General features: G+C 38.8%; 1 protein-coding gene across 6 annotated transcripts in view; it reads right to left on the bottom strand.

Annotated features, from left to right (window-relative positions):
- Positions 1 to 22,972, bottom strand: part of utrn (utrophin) — a gene marked incomplete at its 3' end in the record, with an annotated part of 265,554 nt that overhangs the window by 222,257 nt on the left and 20,325 nt on the right. For 4 of the 6 annotated variants that reach the window (XM_084428992.1, XM_084428995.1, XM_084428993.1 and 1 more), the window contains exons 3-9: positions 11,726 to 11,787; positions 9,713 to 9,805; positions 9,322 to 9,399; positions 4,725 to 4,817; positions 4,438 to 4,610; positions 3,398 to 3,513; positions 1,014 to 1,165 (exon numbers count right to left, since the gene is read on the bottom strand). In XM_084428992.1, the coding sequence (XP_084285118.1) occupies positions 1,014 to 1,165; positions 3,398 to 3,513; positions 4,438 to 4,610; positions 4,725 to 4,817; positions 9,322 to 9,399; positions 9,713 to 9,805; positions 11,726 to 11,787 (767 nt within the window). Of the gene's footprint in view, positions 1 to 1,013; positions 1,166 to 3,397; positions 3,514 to 4,437; positions 4,611 to 4,724; positions 4,818 to 9,321; positions 9,400 to 9,712; positions 9,806 to 11,725; positions 11,788 to 15,710; positions 15,754 to 17,090; positions 17,291 to 22,972 lie in introns of those variants that run through there. The other 2 variants (XM_084428996.1, XM_084428994.1) reach the window with 2 other exon arrangements.

Below are 22,972 nucleotides of genomic sequence, written 5' to 3'. Positions count from 1 at the left end.
GTGCTTAAAACATGGCATGCTACTTTTTAATAGCACTTGTATACAGCTATGCAAGTAACGATAACCGTCCACCCTTCTCTGACAACGTGTTACAATACAGCACACTATATATGCTGGACGACTGTGTGACTCACTCTTACCAGTGACAGCAGAAAGCAGAGAGGAAGAAAGAGAGTGCGCGAGAGAGAGCGAGAAAAGGAAAGCAGAGTTAGGCCTATGTGTTGGCATGAGAGTGTGATGCCCGTTTTCCACAGGCACTTCCTCATCAGAAAACACCAGAGAAACAACCTCTTTTCAACCGCCATTGCAATGTTTTGCATCTTGTGCATTTTCTGAGCACCTCCAGCTGTATAAAGTCAAGAGGATTTCCTCTAGTGTTCACACTGAGCTGAATAAGCAGGTGGCGGAGTTAAATATATCTCGAACTCCGCTGTGTACAACACTTCATTACTATGTGCTCATCTGAACAGCTGTGCCCATCTGTTAAAAATCATACTTCCCATTTGCCATCGGGACCCTCGATATTAGCCTGGGTTTATAAACACAGAGTCACTAGACAAATGCATGAAGGTCTTTGTGGTTTCTGAGTCACTTACAGTTCCAGTAATAAGAGGACTTACGCTAATGTCTACAAGCATCGGATTGCAAGGTGTGAAAATAAAAGCGCCCCCAACATAATCAACAAAGTCTTCCATGTCTGGTCACATCAGCTTTCAGTTGACAGACACTGTTCTGCATTTTTTTAGCTATAAATATGATAAATGAGCAGTACTAACATACAGATGTAAAGTTATTCTTCTTGGTGTGAACAACGTGCCTTTACACCAATCGGCCCTTAAATCCACCTTAAAACCAACTGCAAACATCAAGAGAACCTTAAAAACTTCTTCAAATGGGCCTGAACACTCGATTACAACAATTTTGGCCCATGATGCGAACCCGATCTCATATGTTTAACTGATGTCCTGCCTTGAGTAAGCACATGTGTGTGTTTGGGTGCCCAGTGCACTCACAGCATGTCCCTCATCGTGCTCCACCTTATAGCGTCGGGGCAGCGTCTCCACCTCTCTGATGTCATCCAGTGTGATGTCATTGGGGAACACAGCGAAGAGTGAGGTCACATACATGATGATGGACTTCTTATCTGGCAACTGCACCGCCACATCTGAGAAACACACAGAGAGAGAGAGAGTAAGGGTGTGTGTGTTTGGAGTTGCTGTATGAGGTCCCTCTGATTAGTCGTGGCTCATGTGAACTTGTGTTCAGGAAAAGCCATGTAATCCAATCAAGTCCAGATGATTAGACCCAGGATCTGGGCTCTGGAATGTCCTGGACCCCGGTTTGTTGACTGGCATTATTTCAATGGTTCGACTCAGATTCCCCGCTTCAGGCGTAAATAGCAATCTATGGCCAGATCTCCAAATAAGGCCAACATTTAGTCAGATGAAGATGATGGTCAAGCACTTTAAAGATTCTGAATGATCATTTTTATCAAGCTCGTATATTTAAGTTCAATAATTTCACTTAAATGGCAATGCAAATTACCTATTAATTGTCATTTAAGTGAAATCACTTAACCTAAATATACTAGCTTTATAAAAATGATCATTCTAGAAGAAAATTTCAGATGGCACTTAGAGGCTTTTGGATCTGAACTCTTCATATATATATATATATTTTTTTTATTAAACTTATTTATTAATTTATAATTTAATAATTTATTATTATTACTACTACTATTAGGGATGTCCCGATACCACTTTTTCACTTCCGATACCGATACCGATGCCGCAGCTTTGGCTATTTGCCGATACCGATATCAATCCGATATTTTTATTTTATTCTTGAACTAATATTAATAATAATAAAATATAATGGAAGCACTTTGCTCAATTAGCCACATAAAAACATCTCACTCAAATGGAGAACAAATACTTCTCCAGTATATAGTCCACAACAACAGCTGATAATGAAAGACTGCCAGCCTTTATTCAAAAGACCTTGAGATATGTTTGGTAACCTGAATGAATTTAAAATTAATTTGCTATATTTCAGATCAATATATTTGTTTCCTTAAAATTTTAAGTAACTTTAACTTTATTCTCATCTGAATTATAAATAATTTATTTCTGTATAAAATAATACTACTTTTTAAAAAACACATTTGATTTTTTTTTATTCAATGCAGAATGTGTAACTTAAAAATAAACAGATTAGTGCTCTGTTTTAGGACAAGAAATGAAAACCAATGCAATGATGAATGTCCAAAAGATGAGATCATTTTTGCTTTTAAACAGCGTGTGTGTGTGTGTGTGATTTTGGTTGGGTGACAGTTACAGTTTGACAAGAGTTTACAGTTTGACAAAAGCACAGTGTTGTGTTTTACACAAATATAAGTAGGCTAAACACTTTTTGCAGTTTTAATGATGTCCTGTATGAAAATGACGGAGTATGTTTTTATGTTTCGTTTCCACTGTTCGATCGCGCCCGTGCCTCTTTCTCTCTGACACACACACACACACACTCCAGCATTGCAATCTTGACATCGCAGCCTGTTCATTTTGCTGCGTTCACACCAAACGCGAATAGAGCGTCAAATTTGCGTCTATCGCGTCTAGTTCGATGCTTGAACAGTTTGAATCCATTCGCGCGTCCAAAGCGAATAGGACGCGCCGCGCGCGTATAATGATAAAGTGAGCGTTTGAAGCGATATAGACGCGCGTTCAGAGCTAAGGCAGGCTACAGATTAGGTGTCCCTAAAGAACCCGCATATGCGCGTATCTAACAGTAACGTTAGTTCCATATTACATTAATTAATGTGCACGCGAGATTTATTTATTTTAAAATCCATGCACCGAACGTACGTTCAGTACGAATACGTACCGTTCCACCCCTAATGGGTATCGGATAATAGGTATCGGATAAAGTTTTTTTCTCCCCTCCGATATCCGATCTAGCATTTTAGGCCAGTATCGGCACGATACCGATGCCGTGGATCGGATCGGGACATCCCTAACTACTATTTTCCTTTTTATAACACTATTTATATAAAATCACAAAATTTGGGCCATATTTACAGCCCAACAAACAATCAACCAAGATTTTTTATAAACGAAATCACACTTGTTATCAGAAAAATAAAAATAAAAATTGAAAAATTAGATTTTCCCCCAAATTGTGCCTATTGTCTAATGTAAATAGTGTAGCAATGTATGAGGTTCATTACAGAAGTCACTTTCAAACCAAGTATTGCCTTTGCCCTCATGCAAAATTCCTGATTACATGGATAATGTAAATTACAGAATTTCATCAGTAAACATTTGCCGAACAATGAAAAGTTTATAGTTCGATGTCCTTCTGATCTGGAGAAGTTCTGGAGAACACGATGCTTCTTTACCTTCTGGATCCAGAAGTCTCTCAATGTTGAGCTGATCTTTGGCGAATGTGAACGCGTGGTCCAGCCTCTCGACCGGGGTAAGATGAGCCACTTCCTCCCAGCTGAAGCTTTGAGGCCTGGAACAGAGTTCAAACCTGGGATTAGCAGAGTCTAAAAGAGCGTTCACACGTGAACCTGAAGGCATTCACCGTCAATGAGAGCTGGACTGTGAGTTGTCCAGCGAGTTAAAACTCACTTCTAAATATTAGGCACTTGCATATTCGGGACTGAAAACCAGATTCTGCTGTAAGTCTGGATGAAGCTCACAGGCCGAGAAGAGCTTGAAGACATACAAGCAGGTCCACGTGAATCTACAGTGTGTCTGCAAACGTGAAACTCCCGCAAACTCATAGTCAAACATCCTCCTTTTCCTCGGTGTTTGGTTGTTAAATATTTGCTAATCTGATAATGCTTTCAGCTGCCAATAAGAGTGTAGTACTAAGATGTGTTTAACACACTTTGTTTAAACCTATTACGCAGATTTTCCCACAAAAACCAGAGCAGAAAATGTGGAAAAGGTCTGTGGATTACATCTGGGCCTACCGACTTGATCTCAATCCCTTCATCTGCAAACATTTCATATTACTTACATAAATGAATGAAGATGTAAATGTGCAAACATGTATTAAATCCTCTGAGAATCAGAAGCAGTATTCTGATAATGAACTCAGGCTCTCTGAGATGTTGTTGTGTCTACCTTATCGTGTGATGTTTCATTACAATTCAAAATAAAAGCCTCATACACACTGCTGTGTGTGTGTGTGTGTGTGTGTGTGTGTGTGTGTGTGTGTGTGTGTGTGTGTGTGTGTGTGTGTGTGTCAGTTCCTGCGGCTCATGTCTGACAGACCGAACAGCTTATGAACACAAACTCTCTTGACCTCTGACCCAATCAATACGCTCCATAGCCTTTCCCTAGAGACCGCGCTGACAGCAGTCTAAACATGTGCGCACTACGAGTATGTGTGCGTGTGTGTGTGTGTGTGTGTGTGTGTGTGTGTTACCTGAAGTGGTGTAAGATGGCGTTAAACGCCAGGCCGTCCGCCCAGCTGGTGGTGAAGTTGAGCACGTTGACGGTGTTGTAGTTACGGGTGCAGTTTCTCACCCAGCTCAGCAAAATCTTCTCACTGTTGGTCTGCTGAAGACTGGACATCACATCCTTCATGACGTCCTTAACCTGCGCGCCACACACACACACACACACACACACAGGTTTGTTTGACTATATTAGGTGAGGACATCTCATAGACGAATCTCACTGGATCAGTTGTTTTGTCGTGTGTTTTCTGACCTGCCAGTGCAGTATGATACTCCAGATGAGTCCGAGAGTAAGCTTATGATTCCCATCTACAATATCTGTCCCTCCAATATTCACCAGCTCCACCTGAAGGGATAAAAGAAAGATCAAAAAACAACTGTTCATACAACAGAGTTACACAAATGTAATAAACAAAAACAAAACTCTTCAACTCTTCTTTGATTTCAAGAAATCAAAACAAAATACAAAAATAAACAAAAAAACTAAACACAAACAAGCAACAACAAAAACACAAACAAAACAAAATAAAAATAAAACCACAAACCAAACAAAATCATTAAAAAAAAACATTAAAAAAAAAAAAAAACATATTTAAGTTAAAAAAAAAAACTGAATGGATACAAAACTTGTTCTTAATGAATGTTTCCGGTTTATTGCAAAAATAGTGCGAATTAATCGAGGGGAAAAAAAAGTACTACCATTTTACAATAAGGTTTCATTTGTTAACATTAGTTAATGTATTGTTTAACGTAAACAATGAACAAAACATTTGTTACAGTATTTATTAATCTTTGTAAATGTAAGTAAATAAAAATCCAGTTGTTCATTGTTTGTTCATGTTAGTTCAGTGCATTAACTAATGTTAACAAATACAACATTTGATTTTAATGACGTATTAGTAAATGTTGAAATTAACAAACAGATTAGCTAACATGAACTAAGAATGAACGATGCTTCTACAGCATTTATTAATCTGTTTGTTAATTTAAACATTTACTAATACGTCATTAAAATCAAATGTTGTATTTGTTAACATTAGTTAACTACTTTAGTTAACATCAACTAAGAATGAACGATACTTCTACAGCATTTATTAAAGTGGTTAAAGTCCCTGTAAAGTCAAAATTAAGTATGTTTTCTGAGTTTGTCACACCACAGAAAAAGGTGTTATTAGCCACCCAGCCAAATTTGAATGATAAAAAAAGCCGGCAAGTACATAAAATAAGCTATCAAAATCTTGCACAAATGAGCAGTAGTCTCTGCTCTCAAACGCTGGGGGCGTGTCCGCTGGCTGCGCTGAAACCACGCCCACTCGCGGGAAAGCTGACGAAAGCCAGCCGACGATAGCACCAGTTGTCGGCGCGACGGGAGGATGAAGGCCGAGGCGGGAGATAATCGGTTCGGACCCATTCACCAGTAACAGCGGATTATCAGTGAATCCCAGTTGTCTCCGACGAAAGTTTATAAAACTATCCTGTGTAAAATGATCACTACAGAGGCGGATTTTGGCGGTGATCCTCAGCTCTCCATCAAGGTGGCTCTTCACAAAATTAATCCACCTCTTCTTGATGTGATCGTTTTTCGGAAATTTAAATAAGGACACCGATCTGTTTTGTACGTGATCGCATCCAGGTAGTACGCATTTCCTTGACGAAGGCATAGCTAGCTAGCAAACTGTAGGCTGTAGTAACTAATAGTACTGACTCGCGATCGGCAAACTGATGTGAATGAATGTGCTATATTGTTAGGGGAGGGGCAGCGTCAGGAGCTCCAGTGCGTCATCAAGTAGGGGCGTGTCCAGGAGCTCAGGGGCTCCAGTGCGTCATCAAGTAGGGGCGTGTCCAGGAGCTCAGGGGCTCCAGTGCGTCATCAAGTAGGGGCGTGTCCAGGAGCTCAGGGGCTCCAGTGCGTCATCAAGTAGGGGCGTGTCCAGGAGCTCAGGGGCTCCAGTGCGTCATCAAGTAGGGGCGTGTCCAGGAGCTCAGGGGCTCCAGTGCGTCATCAAGTAGGGGCGTGTCCAGGAGCTCAGGGGCTCCAGTGCGTCATCAAGTAGGGGCGTGTCCAGGAGCTCAGGGGCTCCAGTGCGTCATCAAGTAGGGGCGTGTCCAGGAGCTCAGGGGCTCCAGTGCGTCATCAAGTAGGGGCGTGTCCAGGAGCTCAGGGGCTCCAGTGCGTCATCAAGTAGGGGCGTGTCCAGGAGCTCAGGGGCTCCAGTGCGTCATCAAGTAGGGGCGTGTCCAGGAGCTCAGGGGCTCCAGTGCGTCATCAAGTAGGGGCGTGTCCAGGAGCTCAGGGGCTCCAGTGCGTCATCAAGTAGGGGCGTGTCCAGGAGCTCAGGGGCTCCAGTGCGTCATCAAGTAGGGGCGTGTCCAGGAGCTCAGGGGCTCCAGTGCGTCATCAAGTAGGGGCGTGTCCAGGAGCTCAGGGGGTCGCAGTGCGTCATCGAGCCCCCGTTTTAGCCCCGCCCAAAAAATCCGGAACACAGCAATGGTGAAAAACTGTTTAACGGTCTAACTCCACAGTTCAGTACTTCACAGTTCACAGTCTTTGTAATATGTTTTAGCAATACATTTCTAACATTTATAATGTGTTTAGAATTTTTTTTTTAGAATTGCCTTTACAGGGACTTTAACTAATGTTAACTTATGAACCTTATTGTAAAGTGTTACCAAAATTATGATCAATACGTTATAACAACATATGTTTTACATTGCTTTAACTCATCAACTTTAAACTTTTCACCCGTTGCTTTCTCACATCATTTGCATTAAAGCTCTGAAGACTTAATGTTCCATCAAACGCCTCTGAAAATGTCCAGATTTTAAAATCATCCTCTGGACGCACATTTCAGACGTTTCAGGAGCATGTAAAACCACAACTAAAGCTCAAGGCAAGCAGTCCATTTACTCGAAATGTAATCAATATTCTTTTGAATGATTGATAATTGTGTCAGTGGACTTATTTCTGATAACACCTAATATACTGTAGGTACACAACACAAAACGTATAAGCTGAAACGGGTATTACAAACGCTGAAAGTCTCAAACTGTCCAGATATCGGATGATTAATTGGCCTATCCTATAATTATCCGAGAGCTTTCCATTCACACGGCACAGATTCCTGTGCTTTAATCTCTTAACCGACAGAAGCGGATCTCTCTCAGGCTAGTGCAGGTTCATCACACCTGGCCCAGATGTGCGCTGATCCTCCAGTGATCTCCCATAAACACCGCCACACAATGTAGACTGAATAGTTTCTGTGATTATGATGTTCAGACTCGGTTCACTCTCACTGCTGATACAGGCTTGTGTTGGACTCTCTGAGCAAACATGACAGCTTAAGTCCAGTCATTGAGTTGTCAGTGCAGGAGTGGATAATCTCCAGTGTGATTTACACACACACTCACACACACACACACGTCACGGGAACGACTCGCTCACATTTCTCAGGGTTTAGATGAAGGCTGGTAATAGCAAGGTTGGGAACAACTGTGTGTTTATATATTCCATATGAAGCACGCAACGGCGTTTCAAGACAGTATACAAAACATTTAACTTTTGAAATGTGACATTTTTGAGTTTAGTCGGAAATATTGTCGGTCAGGACTATCATTAACTGTGGTTATATTAGTCGTTTCAGAGGTGGGGGAAATTATTACATACATTTTGATGAAAGATTATGATTATTATTTTTGGCCACGCTTTACAATAAGGTCCAATACAGTATTTATTCATTTGTATTAAATGTTAAAAATCTAACAATGTTTTATTAAATGTTGAATTCTAGTGTGATTTAATAAATGTCTATTATTAACAATGTTGAAAGCTGCTTTAATAAATGCTTTTTGTGAAAATTGTGGTCTTTTTATGAAGACAGTAAAATCCTTACTGTCACTTTTGATCAATTTTAATGCATCCTTGCTGAATTAAACTATTAATGTCTTACAAAAATATCTTACTGACCAAAAGTCCAAAATTAAGAAATTATTGCATGAGATTAATTAAATAACTGTAATAATAATAAATTCTGTTGTGTGATTTTTAATGCCTGTAAGCATTTATAAGCAAACACACTCAGTAAATGATGGAGAAAAAAAATTGGAGTAGAAATACTAAATTTATTTACCAAATGTATTTATTTATGTATTTATATATATATAATAGTATTATATATATATATATATATATATTATATTATATTATATTATATTATATTTATATATATATATTTATATATTTATATATTTATATATATTTATATATATATATATATATATATATATTATTTTATAACATTGTATCAATATTGCATTTATTTTTTACATATTATAGCAATACTTATTTTTTCTATCGATTGCTATTTTTTCAATTCTATTGATTTGTTATTCATTTTATCACCGTTTATTTGAATATAAAAAATAAAAAAAAATCAATAATAGTAAACTATTTGACAAAAAATAAATAAAATAAATGTTTTAATAAAATATTAAAATATTGGTATCACGGCAGCACTACGTCTACCGAGGACAAAGATCTGGAATATGAATGAATGTGACAGAAGGAAACATTGAGCACATTGTTAATAGCGTCTGTGTGTGTGTGTGTGTGTGTGTGTGTGTGTGTGTGTCTGACCCCAAGCCATCAGAGCATAAAGACAGAGGACATGTCAAAATGCAGAGACCTTGCTGTCAAAACGACCCGCTAATGTCCCGAAAAAAGACACACCAGAACTGTAAACTATTTTAATTAGACTGCCCTTCCCCAGGCAGCGTCTGTCAGCTGATACGAGGCAAGGAATAAAACTAATGAGCCCAGAGTGTGTCCGACAGCAAGGAGAAACACGACTCACGCTGTTCTGGTGCAGGACCTGCAGGACTCGGTTCACGTTGTTGAGGGAGTGAACTCTGGTCGAGCCGCGCTCTTTGGTCTGAGAGAGAGAGAGAGAGAGACGGAGAGAGAGTTACTCCGTACAGTCACGTTTAAGAGCTTCTTCATCTCACACAAGGGAAATATTACTGGGAAAATTAAACACTTACAATGAAAATGCACGTGCACTAATAATCAACAGGTTAAAAATGATAAAGAAGACCGATGAAGATGAAGATTACAGAGGTCACCTCTCAGCTGTCACTCAAACCGTCTGTGTGTGTAATTCTAAAGTGTTTTGTCAAGGCTAAATATAAACGCATAGTTCAGACACATTACACTCAACCGCCATTCAAACACACACACACACTCACCAGTGTGCTTCCAGTCAGTCCCTCCAGGAGGTCGAGGAGTTTTCTGCCGTCTCTCAGGTCAGAGAACATGTCTTTGATGGGCGTCTTCCCCGTCTAAAACACAGGACATTAAAGTAGCATTAATACAATTCATGTGTCAAGTCCTTCCTCAAGAAAAAACAAGAAACCCACCGGTTTACTTACAGTGGTTCTGCATATTACTGGGATAGGGCTGTGCGATTCATCCTAATTGATATTCGATTTTGACTTCCAACGATTATGAAAACAAGACAATCGAGGTAAAAAAAGATTATTGTGAGTTATAAATGCTGTTGCTAAACTGCGGGACGCTCTTGATATTAAACAGTGTTATTAAAAGTGCATTGAGCTGCAAAAGAGACACTGTTCCCCAGGCGTCTTTCTGCGCGCGCCTCCGAGTGGGCTTCGGATACGGGCCTAAACACAAAAAAAAGGTCAAAATGCCTTTTTGGTGAGTATTCACATAAACACGGTCGGCTATGTCTTGAGTAAACATACGCAGTTGAGAAAGAAACGCATGTGTAACAGTATATTGGATCCTTGCATGAGCTCTTAAAGTGACGGCAGCCTAATAATCCTGCTGTCCGTCATTAATGACAAGCAAACAACAAATGACAAAAGAAATCACTCGCTGATCTTGACTGAATAACTTAAGTAGCTTTAATAAGGATTAATCTATATTTAATGTGTACAGTAAGACTATGCAGTGTTATTTTACATTTGATTATTCAATTTTTTCCCACTGTAGGCTATACTTATCTGGATCCCACTGTTAGTACGTCTTCCTGAAAAACCTAAAACACTGTTTATTTCATGTGTATTTTCGCTCCGTTTTATTTTTCTCGGTTTTGTTTGTCATTTGTTTCTTTATTCCTCGTGTATTGCTGACTGTTTACATGTCTTCTGTAACTGTTTTGAGGACTTTTCCTTGCCGAGTATTGGTTTTTGCTGAAGTGCAGACAATTGTGAAATTTCAATTAGATCTAAAATTACTCAAATCATGAAATAAGACTTTAAATCACATCAAACTGACCATGACCAATATTCATGATTTCAATATTGACCGAAAACAATCGTGATTATGTTTTTTTTACCGTAATCGAGGCGCCCTAGAGGATATATACAACATTTTAACATCCGAACAATGACATGCAGAGACATCCCACCTCTCCCGGAAGGTCCGGGAGTCTCCCGAATATTGAGAGCGGCTCCCTGAATTATATAAAATATCCCTGAAATCGAGCAAGCGAGAGAGAAACCCCGTTTCCACCAGATATTAAGATGAACCGATCATAAGCGGTCAACTAAGACTCATTACCGTTATACCGTTACACTTGTGTTCAGATTTTGTTTCGTCACACTGAACTACATCATTTTCACAAATACTATTGAGTGAACGAACCCGTTAGGCAGCTTACGAGAATGAATATGATGTAGTGTAATGAATTCATTTCTTCACTGCTGTATTCATCGGTCAGCTGTAGTGCTGTTTTCCTGGGTGGGATGCTTGTGTGCGTGTCCTCCTTCACATGAAAGTTTAAACAGCGTGCTCTCATTCATTATCATTAATTATGCGCGAGAGTGATTATCCCGAGACTGACCTCAGACACCAAACGCATCACTAAAACATGACTGCAGTATTTTCAGTGAACTTATGCAAATCAGCCTCCGTGATTCAAACAGCTCATTTCAATCCTGGCTTCTGATTGGTTATTGCAGACAGAAAACTTGTTACAATTTAAAATAAGTGTTTTCTATGTAAATATGAATATGAAAGCTGAATTTTCACCATCATTACTCCAGTGTTACATGATCCTTCAGAAATCAGTCTAATATGAGGATTTGATGCTCAAGAAACATTGTTGGCATTGACTACATTCACGATACACTGCAGAACGAGTGGAGGAACACGAAAGTTTCAGATGTCTGCCAGAGCTTGAGTGGTTCTTGAGGAGACCAGCCATTAAAGCAGAAGTTCAGAAGTTCTTCTCTTACCTTGGAGAACTGAGCGTTGATCCACTTCGTGAAGGTCTTCTTCTGTACGGCATCATGTTCGTCTGAAAGAGGAAGGAAACACGAGAGAGAGAGAGAAAGTTACAACGGATTTTACGGCACGTGGAAGATATGACCAAAATCTTATTTCACTACAACGATGCATATCACGAGATACTCTAGTTATATTTGTTGGTAAAAATAATAACAAAGAAGCTAATTACAAACCAAAAGGGACTTTAAAATCAGGTACAATAGATTTATTTATTGCGGCGTTAGAAATAGTACAGAAATGAACAGAAATACTAAATATTGACAGAAATAAATACAACCCAAATGAAGGTGTCAGTCAGTCTCTCGTCACTCTGCATGTAAACGGACACATTCTCTTTATATTATAGCTGGCCGCACAATTACAAATACAGCCCAGCATATTTCTGTAGAATTCAAACACAAAGTTCTACACGTACTGTGTGTGTGTGTAGATATAATCCTTTCATCTACCAATAAAAGTGTGTTATCACCTAATGACTTCTGCAGACTTTCCACCACAAGAAACTCTGCAAATGCCATGTGGGGCTGCTCTTAACTAGAGGCCTTTAAACTAGCTACTCATTGACGACGTTTAAACCGCAAGATACCTGGAGGTGCAGGTCAAGTATGGGACCAATAAGATGCTTCCTTGGACCTGTCAATCAAAGCTGACCCACGACAGGAGGAGGCGGAGTCTGTCTAACGCAGGACCAAGTCAAAACTTTACAGCAATGTGTCTGTTGTGTATATATCCCTGTTTGCATCTAAACAGAGCCTGTGTGAGATCCTGTTACCAAGGGACAAGATTCCCACACACACGCACACACACACACGCAAAAGAGTGAATAACAAAAATCACTGTGTAAACCAGCTTGAACTCAAGAGGGATCAAAGGTTAAGACCACCAGCCTGCCGGGTTGCCTGATCTTTGGTGTGTGTGTGTGTGTGGATGAGGGCCAGAAAGTCAGGAATGCACTGCAGGCAAGAGAGACGGTGTGAAGGAGAGTACACCACAACACACACATAACACACACACAGCCCACCTAGCAGTGATAAATCTATCACACACAGGAAGAAACAGATCATCATCAGTGTCAACAATGCAATGTCACCGGTCATCTTCACACACACTCTGCACAACTAACGGCTCTGAACGGTCAAAAAAGGTGTTCGGGTAATAGTTTATATATATGACAATTAAATAGTTATATTATATATATATATATATATATAGTTTATATAAATGACAATTAAAGGGATAGTTCAATTCTCTCATCATTTACTCACCCTCAAGTTGTTCCAAACCTGTATGAGTTTCTTTCTTCTGCTGAACACGGAAATATATATTTTGAACACTGTCAGTAACCAGACAACTGTATAGTATTGTAATATGTAATAGTATTTTTTCCTACTATGGAAGTCAATGGCTGCCGTCAACTGTCTGGTTACTGACAGTGTTCAAAATATCTGTGTTCGTGTTCAACAGAAGAAAGAAACTCATAAAGGTTTGGAACAACTTGAGGGTGAGTAAATGATGACAGGATTTCTGGGGAAATATCCCTTTAAGCATGTGTGCCATACAATTGTCATTACCATAATGTCAAAAAAGATTCTTTCCATTGCGTAAAGCAAAATATACGAATCATTCTCATTACCAAAAAAAAAAAAAAATCATTACTGTAATGCAAAAAAAAACCTTATTATCGTAATGTTTAAAAAATGCATTCGCATTACCGTAATGCAAAAATAACCTTGTACTATTATGTAAAAAAAAAAACAATACTAAATACAAAAAAACTCACCATTCTCATTATTGTGTTGTTAAAAATTGGTAATGAAATGAAAAAAAAATCTCCTTACCGTAATGAAAAATAACTCTTATTATTATTACGTAAAAAAAAAATATATATATATATTATCACTATAATGTAAGAAAGAAAATCTCATTCTCATTACTGTAATGTAAAAAAAAAAAACTGTCTCAGTGTGAAGCCAAAGGTCTCATTCTTTGGTCTCATATTTAAAAAATAAATAAATATATGAATAAATAAATAAACAAAAACAGTATATATACATAATATATATATTTATTTATTTATTTATTTATTTATTTTATTTATTACACACCACGATCAGAAACACGCAATGAACAACATCCTGCTCTATCACACACACAAGCAAACACTTGCCTTTTATCTAAACCCTCACATTCCTAGAGTGACTCTGCAGCCCCACGCTCCACAAACACTGTGTGTGTGTGTGTGTGTGTGTGTGTGTGTGTGTGTGTGTGTGTGTGTGTGTGTGTGTGTGTGTGTGTTATATCGGAGTGTCCATCAAACTGCGCTGTTCATCGCTCCCCAACTGACTGTAGGCATGTGTGCCATGAATTACTTTGAGTCCTTTAGCAATCCAGAGACAATCTGAGGCCAAAGTTCACAAAGCACCATCACAAACCTGTCATTAGGAGACTAATGATCTCCATGATTAGGTTCGGTTTAACAGCACTTTCAATGGGTACGCAACTCCCATAAACTTATAAACTAATAAAGGAAGGACCTCAGACATTATATAGACACCAGAATATTGTATGTCTCAAACTCATTTAAAAACAACTAAAAATGACAGTTTGTGTTCATTTCGATAGCTAGCTAGATGTGTGCTTGTCTCTGTGCATTTTGATTACGGCTGTGCAGTAACTGATTATATGAGATGATATGGGACATTCCATAATGCATAAAATTCCCATAATTGAGGCGGTGGATCCACCTCCACTGTGAGCTCCTGCCCGAGCTTGTCTGAAGGCAGACGGAGAAACAGTTCAAGGAAAACACTCGTTTACTAAAAGGAATTCAAAAACACAGTCATATCATAAACAATATAAGTAAAAGTTTGATGTGCCATTGACATGTAGACATACACAACAACACTCACAAATTCATCTCCAGTCCACCCAGAGCATTTACTGACACTAAACTGCAAAAACGACTCAATCAGAAGAAATCAGCTTGGTCATGACATCACCAACTCATTAGCATATGACCGCCCACATTTACATATCCAAACCTACTCAGAATTCAGCAACTTGACCCGCTCTGATGAACATTATCACAATGTTACAGCACCAAGTAAGCACAACGGAGGTAATTTGTATATAAAATTCTTAAAGGCACAGTAGCCAAAATTATTTCAGACTAAATTTTCAGCCAAAAGACTATTAGAAATATTGCTGTAAAGCATCAATACAGTCCCTTTAAAAAGCAAACAGAGTTAATATTTTGCAATTTTATTATTTAGGGTCAGGTAAACCCGAAACCTTTGGGTGAGAGACTGTGCCCATTTAAGAGTTTACACCTGCACACTCGTGGAAAACATGCTTTGATACAGGCTTTTAAACTATATCTTTAACTATATCTAAATCTTTATTGTAATTGACTTTTAGCAGTGAAATCTAACTGGCTAAAACACACTTGGATGAATAAAAAAAATAAAAAAAATAATATATATATACACACACATACATACATTGTATATGTACATTGGTTGCACGTTTATTTAATGTTTTCTCAACATAATTTTTCTACATTCTTGTTGCCTAATTTATGCATGTCAAATGAACATGATTTATGCATTTTATGTCACGTGAGCGTAAATTTAACATGACATATGCTTTAAATGAAAGCTTTATCCAGTATATGCAGTGGCGTTTCAATAAATAAAGTCAAAATAAAATAAACCTGATAAAAACTATGATAAAAAAAACGGATAAAATTAATCAATCATGTCGAAAATATGCGTGTTTAAAAATTCAACAGCCTCCCAATTGCCCTTTTTTCTCAAATGCTCAGTTCTGAAAACACAGTCATACACACACACACAACCATCACTACAGACACACACACACACACACACACACACACCTGTACATAGTGAAAAATACAGTTCTATAGTCGCCTACCTCTGAGTTTCATACTGTGTGTAGCCATTGAGTCATAAACCAACAGATGATGGAGAAAAGCAAAGAGAGAACAAAACGAGTTATCCAGTCCAACTAAACATTCCTCTCTCCTCTACACTCACTTACACACACAGAGAGAGAGAGAGAGAGAGAGAGAGAGAGAGAGAGAGAGAGAGAGAGAGAGAGAGAGAGAGAGAGAGAGAGAGAGAGAGAGAGAGAGAGAGAGAGGTGGGCAGTGGGCATGTATGTTGTGCTCCACTGGTAGAACACACACACGTCTCTGTGGAGCGGCATCCCAGCATGCACAAGAGCGAGAGCATGACCGACTCTGTGGGTCACCCTGACAACCATATGCCAGGTCACCGTGACGACATAAGGGAATGTGATGGAATGGAATTTTGGAACTATAAACTTTCTTTGAAGAATAACTTAGAAAATCTAACTTTTGTAAAACACTCCCCCAGTCTGCCACAGAAAGCCCTGCCTCAAACACACAGCACTGGTTGAGTCAATGTTGCTGTGCCAGGCTTGTTTTGATTGCTTTGTATTTTTTATTATATTATTATAGACTGGAATATATAAATTCATATACACATTAGCATATATATATATATACACACACTGCCGTTCAAAAGTTTTGGATCGGTACGATTTTTAATGTTTTTAAAAGAGGTCTCTTCTGCTCACCAAGGCTGCATATTTGATTAAAAATACAGTAATATTGTGAAATATTATTACAATTTAAAACTGCTGTTTTCTACGTGAATATATAGTAAAGTGTAATTTATGTGTCACATGATCCTTCAGAAATCATTGTAATATGATGATTTTGAATAGTGGTTAAAAAAAACACAGCATTTATCTGAAATAGAAAGCTTTCGTAACATTAAACACTACCGTTCAAAAGTTTGGGGTCAGTAAGAATTTATACTTATTTCATTTTTGGGGAAAGAAATAAAAGAAATCAATACTTTTGTTCATCAAGGATGAATTAAACTGATCAAAAGTTACAGTAAAGACATTTATAATGTTACAAACGATTATATTTCAAATCAGTGCTGATCTTTTAAACTTTCTATTCATCAAGGAATCCTAAAAATTGCACAGACGAACACTCAGATACCCGTTACACCCAAAGCAGTCACAAACTATTATACACACAAACATGACAAAGACACACAAACATCCAACAATAACTCAACTGTCTTCACAGACACACACCAAACTGCTCCAACACACAGACTGATGACTCTACAGTCTCTAAATGTGTGTGTACAAGCACAGCTTACGAATATCCAGAGTCGAATTGAAGCTGAAACACAAAATAAGAAAAGTGCAAAAGCGTTTGCTGAATCAGGAAGTAAAAGAGTGCGCGCTTACCTAACAGAGGAAAAGAAAACTTCTTCCTGTGCTTTCTGAAAAAGCTGCGCTTTCTCCACGGCAACCACTTACTCATGTTCATAGCGTCCGCTCCATGAAGGAGGAGAACGAGAGGATGGGGAGATATGCAGAGGAAAACAACATACAGGAACTTCAAAAGATGTCTGAGAAGAGTGATGCTGCGGGGTGCAATGCATGCTGGGAGTAAACAGAGACAACCTGTGATGGGTTCCTCTCAAACCGGTGCCTGTCAATCAAATGAAATTCACATCCTGTCAGAGTGACGCACAGACATCTGACAGAAACACACATAATAAAACGCTCAAAAAACACACACAGGGCACTAGAAGCAATCATGCTAAAAATAACATCAACTTCCCGTTTTCTTTTTTTAAACACACACGACTGAAACGTTTCTTACTCTCACACACAGACTGGTTCCTAGATGAAGTCATGAAGAGACTACAGCTGCGTCTCAAAACCTAGACATTTTTAGCAGGAATACACATCTCAGATCCTTGCACGCTCACACTGGCTAAAACATATCCAGCTACAGTAACCACAAAACCAAGCATATTTTGGGGACATATTTTATATTTTAAAACCACAGATGCAGAAAATCCCACTATATATATTTGCATAGCATTTGGAGGCTATTACATGGATAAAAGATGGATAGGCACAAAACCTAGCAAGCTAGTAACCTCAAAATCTTGCAAGCTAGCATATTAGCGAGTAGCCTGACTGGAAAGTGTTATAGGCACAAACCTAGCAAGCTAGTAACCTCAAAATCTTGCAAGCTGGCATTTTAACAAGTCACCTAACTAGAAAGAGCCATATGCCAAAAAACTAGCAAGCTATTAACTTCCAAACCATTGCTCACTAGCATAGCGAGTCGCCTGACTAGAAAGTGTCAAAGGCACAAAACTAGCAAGCTAGTAACCGACAAAACCTTGCATGTTAACATATTAGCAAGTAGCTTGACTATAAATATGCACAAACCTAGCAAGCTAGTAACCTCGACACCTTGCTCTTTAGCATATTAGCACGTCACCTGAGTGACATAGGCACAAAACTAGCAAGCTAGGAACCTCAAAATCTTGCAAGCTAGCATATTAACAAGAAGCCTGACTAGAAAGTGTTATAGGCACAAAACTAGCAAGCTAGTAACCTCGACACGTTGCAAGCTGGCATTTTAACAAGTCACCTAACTAGAAAGAGCCATATGCCAAAAAACTAGCAAGCTATTAACTTCAAAACCTTGCTCACTAGCATAGCGAGTCGCCTGACTAGAAAGTGTCAAAGGCACAAAACGATCAAGCTAGTAACCGACAAAACCTTGCATGTTAACATATTAGCAAGTAGCTTGACTATAAATATGCACAAACCTAGAAAGCTAGAAACCTCGACACCTTGCTCTTTAGCATATTAGCACGTGACGTGGCATAGGCACAAAACTAGCAAACTAGTAACCTCAAAATCTTGCAAGCTAGCATATTAGCGAGTAGCCAGACTGGAAAGTGTTATAGGCACAAACCTATAGCAAGCTAGTAAACTCAAAATCTTGCAAGCTAGCATTTTAAAAAGTCACCTAACTAGAAGAGTCATAGGCTATGCTAAAAAACTAACAAGCTATTAACTTCAAAACCTTGCTCACTAGCATAGCGAGTCGCCTGGCTAGAAAGTAGGGCTGAAACGATTAGTCGACATTGTCGACAAAATATCTTGTTGTCGAGTAGTCGTTTGATCTCACGTGACCTAATGTAAGGGCCTGCAATATCGCGATTTGACCGCTACGGCGCTGTAGCGCTAGAGTGTAATGCAGCCGTTACAAAGAAAACAGCGCGAATTATGACGGAGTGCAAACGAATCCGAACTAGCAAGGTGTGTGAAAGTTTCACAAAACTTCAAACCAAGAATGCTGTCGTGTGCAATACATGCAAGGCGGAACTTGCTTTTCACGGGACAACAACATGCATGTTAAAGCACTTAAAGAGGAAACGAGGAGCCGGTGAGAGGTGAATGTTCTCCAGCTGGAGCTAAATAACTAGCAGTAAATTTCTTTATTAGAGAATGCAATACAACTAATAATATTAATAATATTAACAATAATAATATATTTACAGTAATGTGATGATTTATTTTTGCATAGAATAAAGCTTGATCGAGCTTAGGAGTCGGGGCTGTTTTTATTATTGTAACACTATTAGGTATTACAGTCTTATCACTTGCCTGTATTTTGTTCCATATTCATGAAGACTTACAAAAGGAGATGTTATGAAGAATATCATGTCAGTTAATTTTTCATACTGTAAATTAAAAGGTGAATGAGAATGTCAGCTCAATTGTCATGTCAATTTTTATTTTATTCTTATAATAATTGTTTGCAGTTTAAGTGTGTCTGTAATGCAGCTGATTAATTTTTGTTTATTTTTTTCTATTGAAAGAGAACAGAATATTTAAACAATGCTTAGAGAGCATTTGTGTGTGATTTGAGTTGGACAGAAATCTGAAAACTTAAAGAGAATGACCTGTTTAGTTGGCTCAAAGTTCATTAAAACAACCATTTCAAAAGCTGAAGTGATTTTCTTTTTTATATTATAGTTAGAATATGTATAACTCAGTGTTTTAACTAATTGAAAAAGCTGAATAATCGTTCCAAACTTACTGATTAGTCGGTGAAATAATCGATGATTAGTCGATTAATCGTTCTAATAATCGTTAGATTAATCGATTATCAAAATAATCGTTTGTTGCAGCCCTACGTAGAAAGTGTCAAAGGCACAAACCTAGCAAGCTAGTAACCTCGACATCTTGCAAGCTGCCATTTTAACAAGTTGCCTGAAATCGACAAGCCCCCATAGATTGCATTGGTAGGCATCAAAGGTGTGAAGTGCATTTTTAAAATGTAGCAAAATAGCCACCTAGGCACTATTTTGGGCTTCCCGGGTGCAAAAATAATGTTTAGGTAGACCACATGTTCTCCACTAATTTCTTGAATCCCAGAGCACCATCTGCTGTGTTCCTATCGGGCACGAATGACTCATTACGGTTCGGGCAGGGCAGAGTAAATATCCGAGTCACTGCATGGGGTCTGAAAACACATGGCCTATGGATTCGTTTGTTGACTCTGCTCTCCTCTGAGGTGTGACAAAGGTCAGGATGTGCTACGAACAACTGAACAATCACACACACACACACACACACACACACACAGAACAGGAACAGAAAGAACTGCAGGAAGGTTGTTTTCACTTTCATTTTCACTTTCCAGTGCCTGTGAATAAAGGACACGAGGTTAGGTTATCTCTCGTGACGTCCCTGACTGTAAGGAGCTGTCAAAAGTCCCAAAGACAAAAAAAAAACGTGAATTTCTCAGCCTAGGTTACACGGAAAACGAGTAAACATTGTTAATTTACATATAAGGTTATAGATCTGTTGAGTCAGACTCTAAACACTGCAGCAGGGTTACGGCGAAGAAAGAGAGATGTGGTGAATTTCATCTGGACTGAGCAGTGGAACAGGGCGTGGAGTGGTGCATGCTGGGAGTCACTTTACCCTAATAACACACACTACGCCCTCTTTGTCCCTCCATTCTGAGAGCATGAGAGAGGGAACATGTGAAAGTCCAGGCCTTTCAGATGATCGTTCACCACTCAAGTCCAATGCTCATAAAAAATTAAAAAAGACACTAAATCTGTCCAATCAACCGCCCTTAATAAGTACCAACATCTCCATTTTATATTTTGCAGTTGACTTGCTGATGTGTACTGTGTTTTTTATTTTTTTATTTGTGAATTTCATTTGCATTTCAGGGAGCAGTTCAGGAAAGGAACGGTTCACACAAAAGTAAATATTTTGTCATAATTTACTCACCCTCGTGACATTATAAACTGGTATGACTTGATATAAATGCACTTTAAAAGTTATTTGCTGAAAATCTTCCCCTCCGTCACAGCTCATGCACGTTAGTTCAAACATGTACATCCCATCCCATGTGCATCTTATGTACATAAGAGTCATGCAGGTTTGGAACAACATTAAACTGAGAACGGTTCTTTCAACTTACTTAGAGGTTACATTTAAAGGAGAACTCGGTAACTCTAGCCATAGATATCATCTATAAAGGCTAGATGTCTCGTGCGCACTGCTGGCCAATGGAGGTCGACGTCCGCACGTGGCGGCCATCTTGCCACAGTGTACTCGCTCACTACTTCAATGGTGCATGTACTTTTAAATAACCATAACTTGCTCATTTTTCTACCGATTTTCAAACGGTTTGGTTTGTTATAAACGTCAGAGATGTAGTTATGACACTGCATACATAAACTGCATACATATGAAAAATTATAACATACATGTTCAAGCATTCGGAATTATAGCCACGTTAATAACGTTTGTAAGAAACCAAACCGTTTGTAAATCCGTCAAGATTTCAGCGAGATAAGAGGATTTGTGTGCGTGCTGATCATTCACCTTAATGCACAGAGCACTGTGACAAGATGGCCGAACGATGATGCCGGAAGTGACTGCGCCATAAGACATCTAGCGTTTATATATGATATCTATGACTCTAGCGAACTCTAGTCACTTCTTCGCTGATTTTCCCTTTTGTTGTCGCATGTTTTCCCCACGAGTTCCCCTACAGCTGTGGGGGGGGCGTATATTTCACAACACAGTCGTAAAAAAGTCACTTGCGGCGGCCTCCTCCCCCTCTCTACCGCTGCTCATGTGCGTTTGTTTTGATCGGAGCAAGCCAACTGTATCGTGTGGAGCTATGTCTACCGAGATGGGTAATCTGGTAATACATCATACATGCGTGTGTGTTTATGTCGAATTGCCGTGAAGCAATTTGTGTTTCGCACTCGTTCTCGTTCTCGCTTCTCACGAGACTTCCAATTTCTATCTTGCCGGGACGGTAGTCCCCAAGTTGCAAGGTTGGTTTTCCGCCTGGGAACGCTGGGGGGAGTCGGGGAAAGTCACCAATATCACCAGAACAGGTTGTTTAACCATCCAAATGATTTCTAGACAGTTTTATTAAGTTAAAAAAGTTACCAAGTTCTCCTTTAATTATTTTTGAATAATTCAAATATATAATAGATGTAGTAGTATAATCATTTATCCTCATGTAATTAATAGTTCATAATATTTCATAAATCATCTGCATGTCCTCATAATGTAGGGGGCGTGGCCTGAAACCTGAAAAACACACTACAATATAAAGACTTCGGGTCTTCATAATCAGGGCTTGACATTCACACCCGCCGGGTGTGTTTTAGCAGTGTTGTTAATAGACACTTTGGTGGGTTGAATTTTATATATAATATACATTTTTCAATTGTAGTCTTTTAATAAGGCATCTGAAATAATAAACTAAGTGCAATCTAGTGCTGTCAAAAATATAGATTTTTCTACACATATCGATACTGAAATATCTGAAACGCTTCTAACACTCATTTTCCACAGAATAGACACACTCTCTCTCTCTCTTCTCTCCTATAGCGAGTGACACACAAACCTGCCTCCACTCACTCACTCGTTTCATTTGATCCAGATGAGTAGTGTTACTGTTACAGGGCTTGAGTTTAGGCGTGGGATTGCGTGTATTGCACATAATTTACTCATTACCACACATTTTGTGCTCACGAGTCACACCCACAGTGAGCCGTCGTTCAGTACTAAATTGAGTTATTTTTATTGCACTTAAACAGTGAATACACACAAAATAATGATGTCAAATGCCGGTCTAGGCGAGTATTCACGCAAACACAGTCAGTTATGTTTTAAGTGAACGTAAACTGTATCGATGTCAGAATTGTGGGCTGTGAAAATGCTGAGTGGCGAGTAACTTTGGAAAGCCACAGTGGCTGGCGAGCAAAAAA

This window comes from Rutilus rutilus (genome assembly GCF_951802725.1).
Source record: "Rutilus rutilus genome assembly, chromosome: 13".
Lineage (NCBI taxonomy): Eukaryota > Metazoa > Chordata > Actinopteri > Cypriniformes > Leuciscidae > Rutilus > Rutilus rutilus.
The sequence above is the reverse complement of the archived record's forward strand: the minus strand, read 5'-3'. Positions and strand labels throughout refer to the sequence as shown.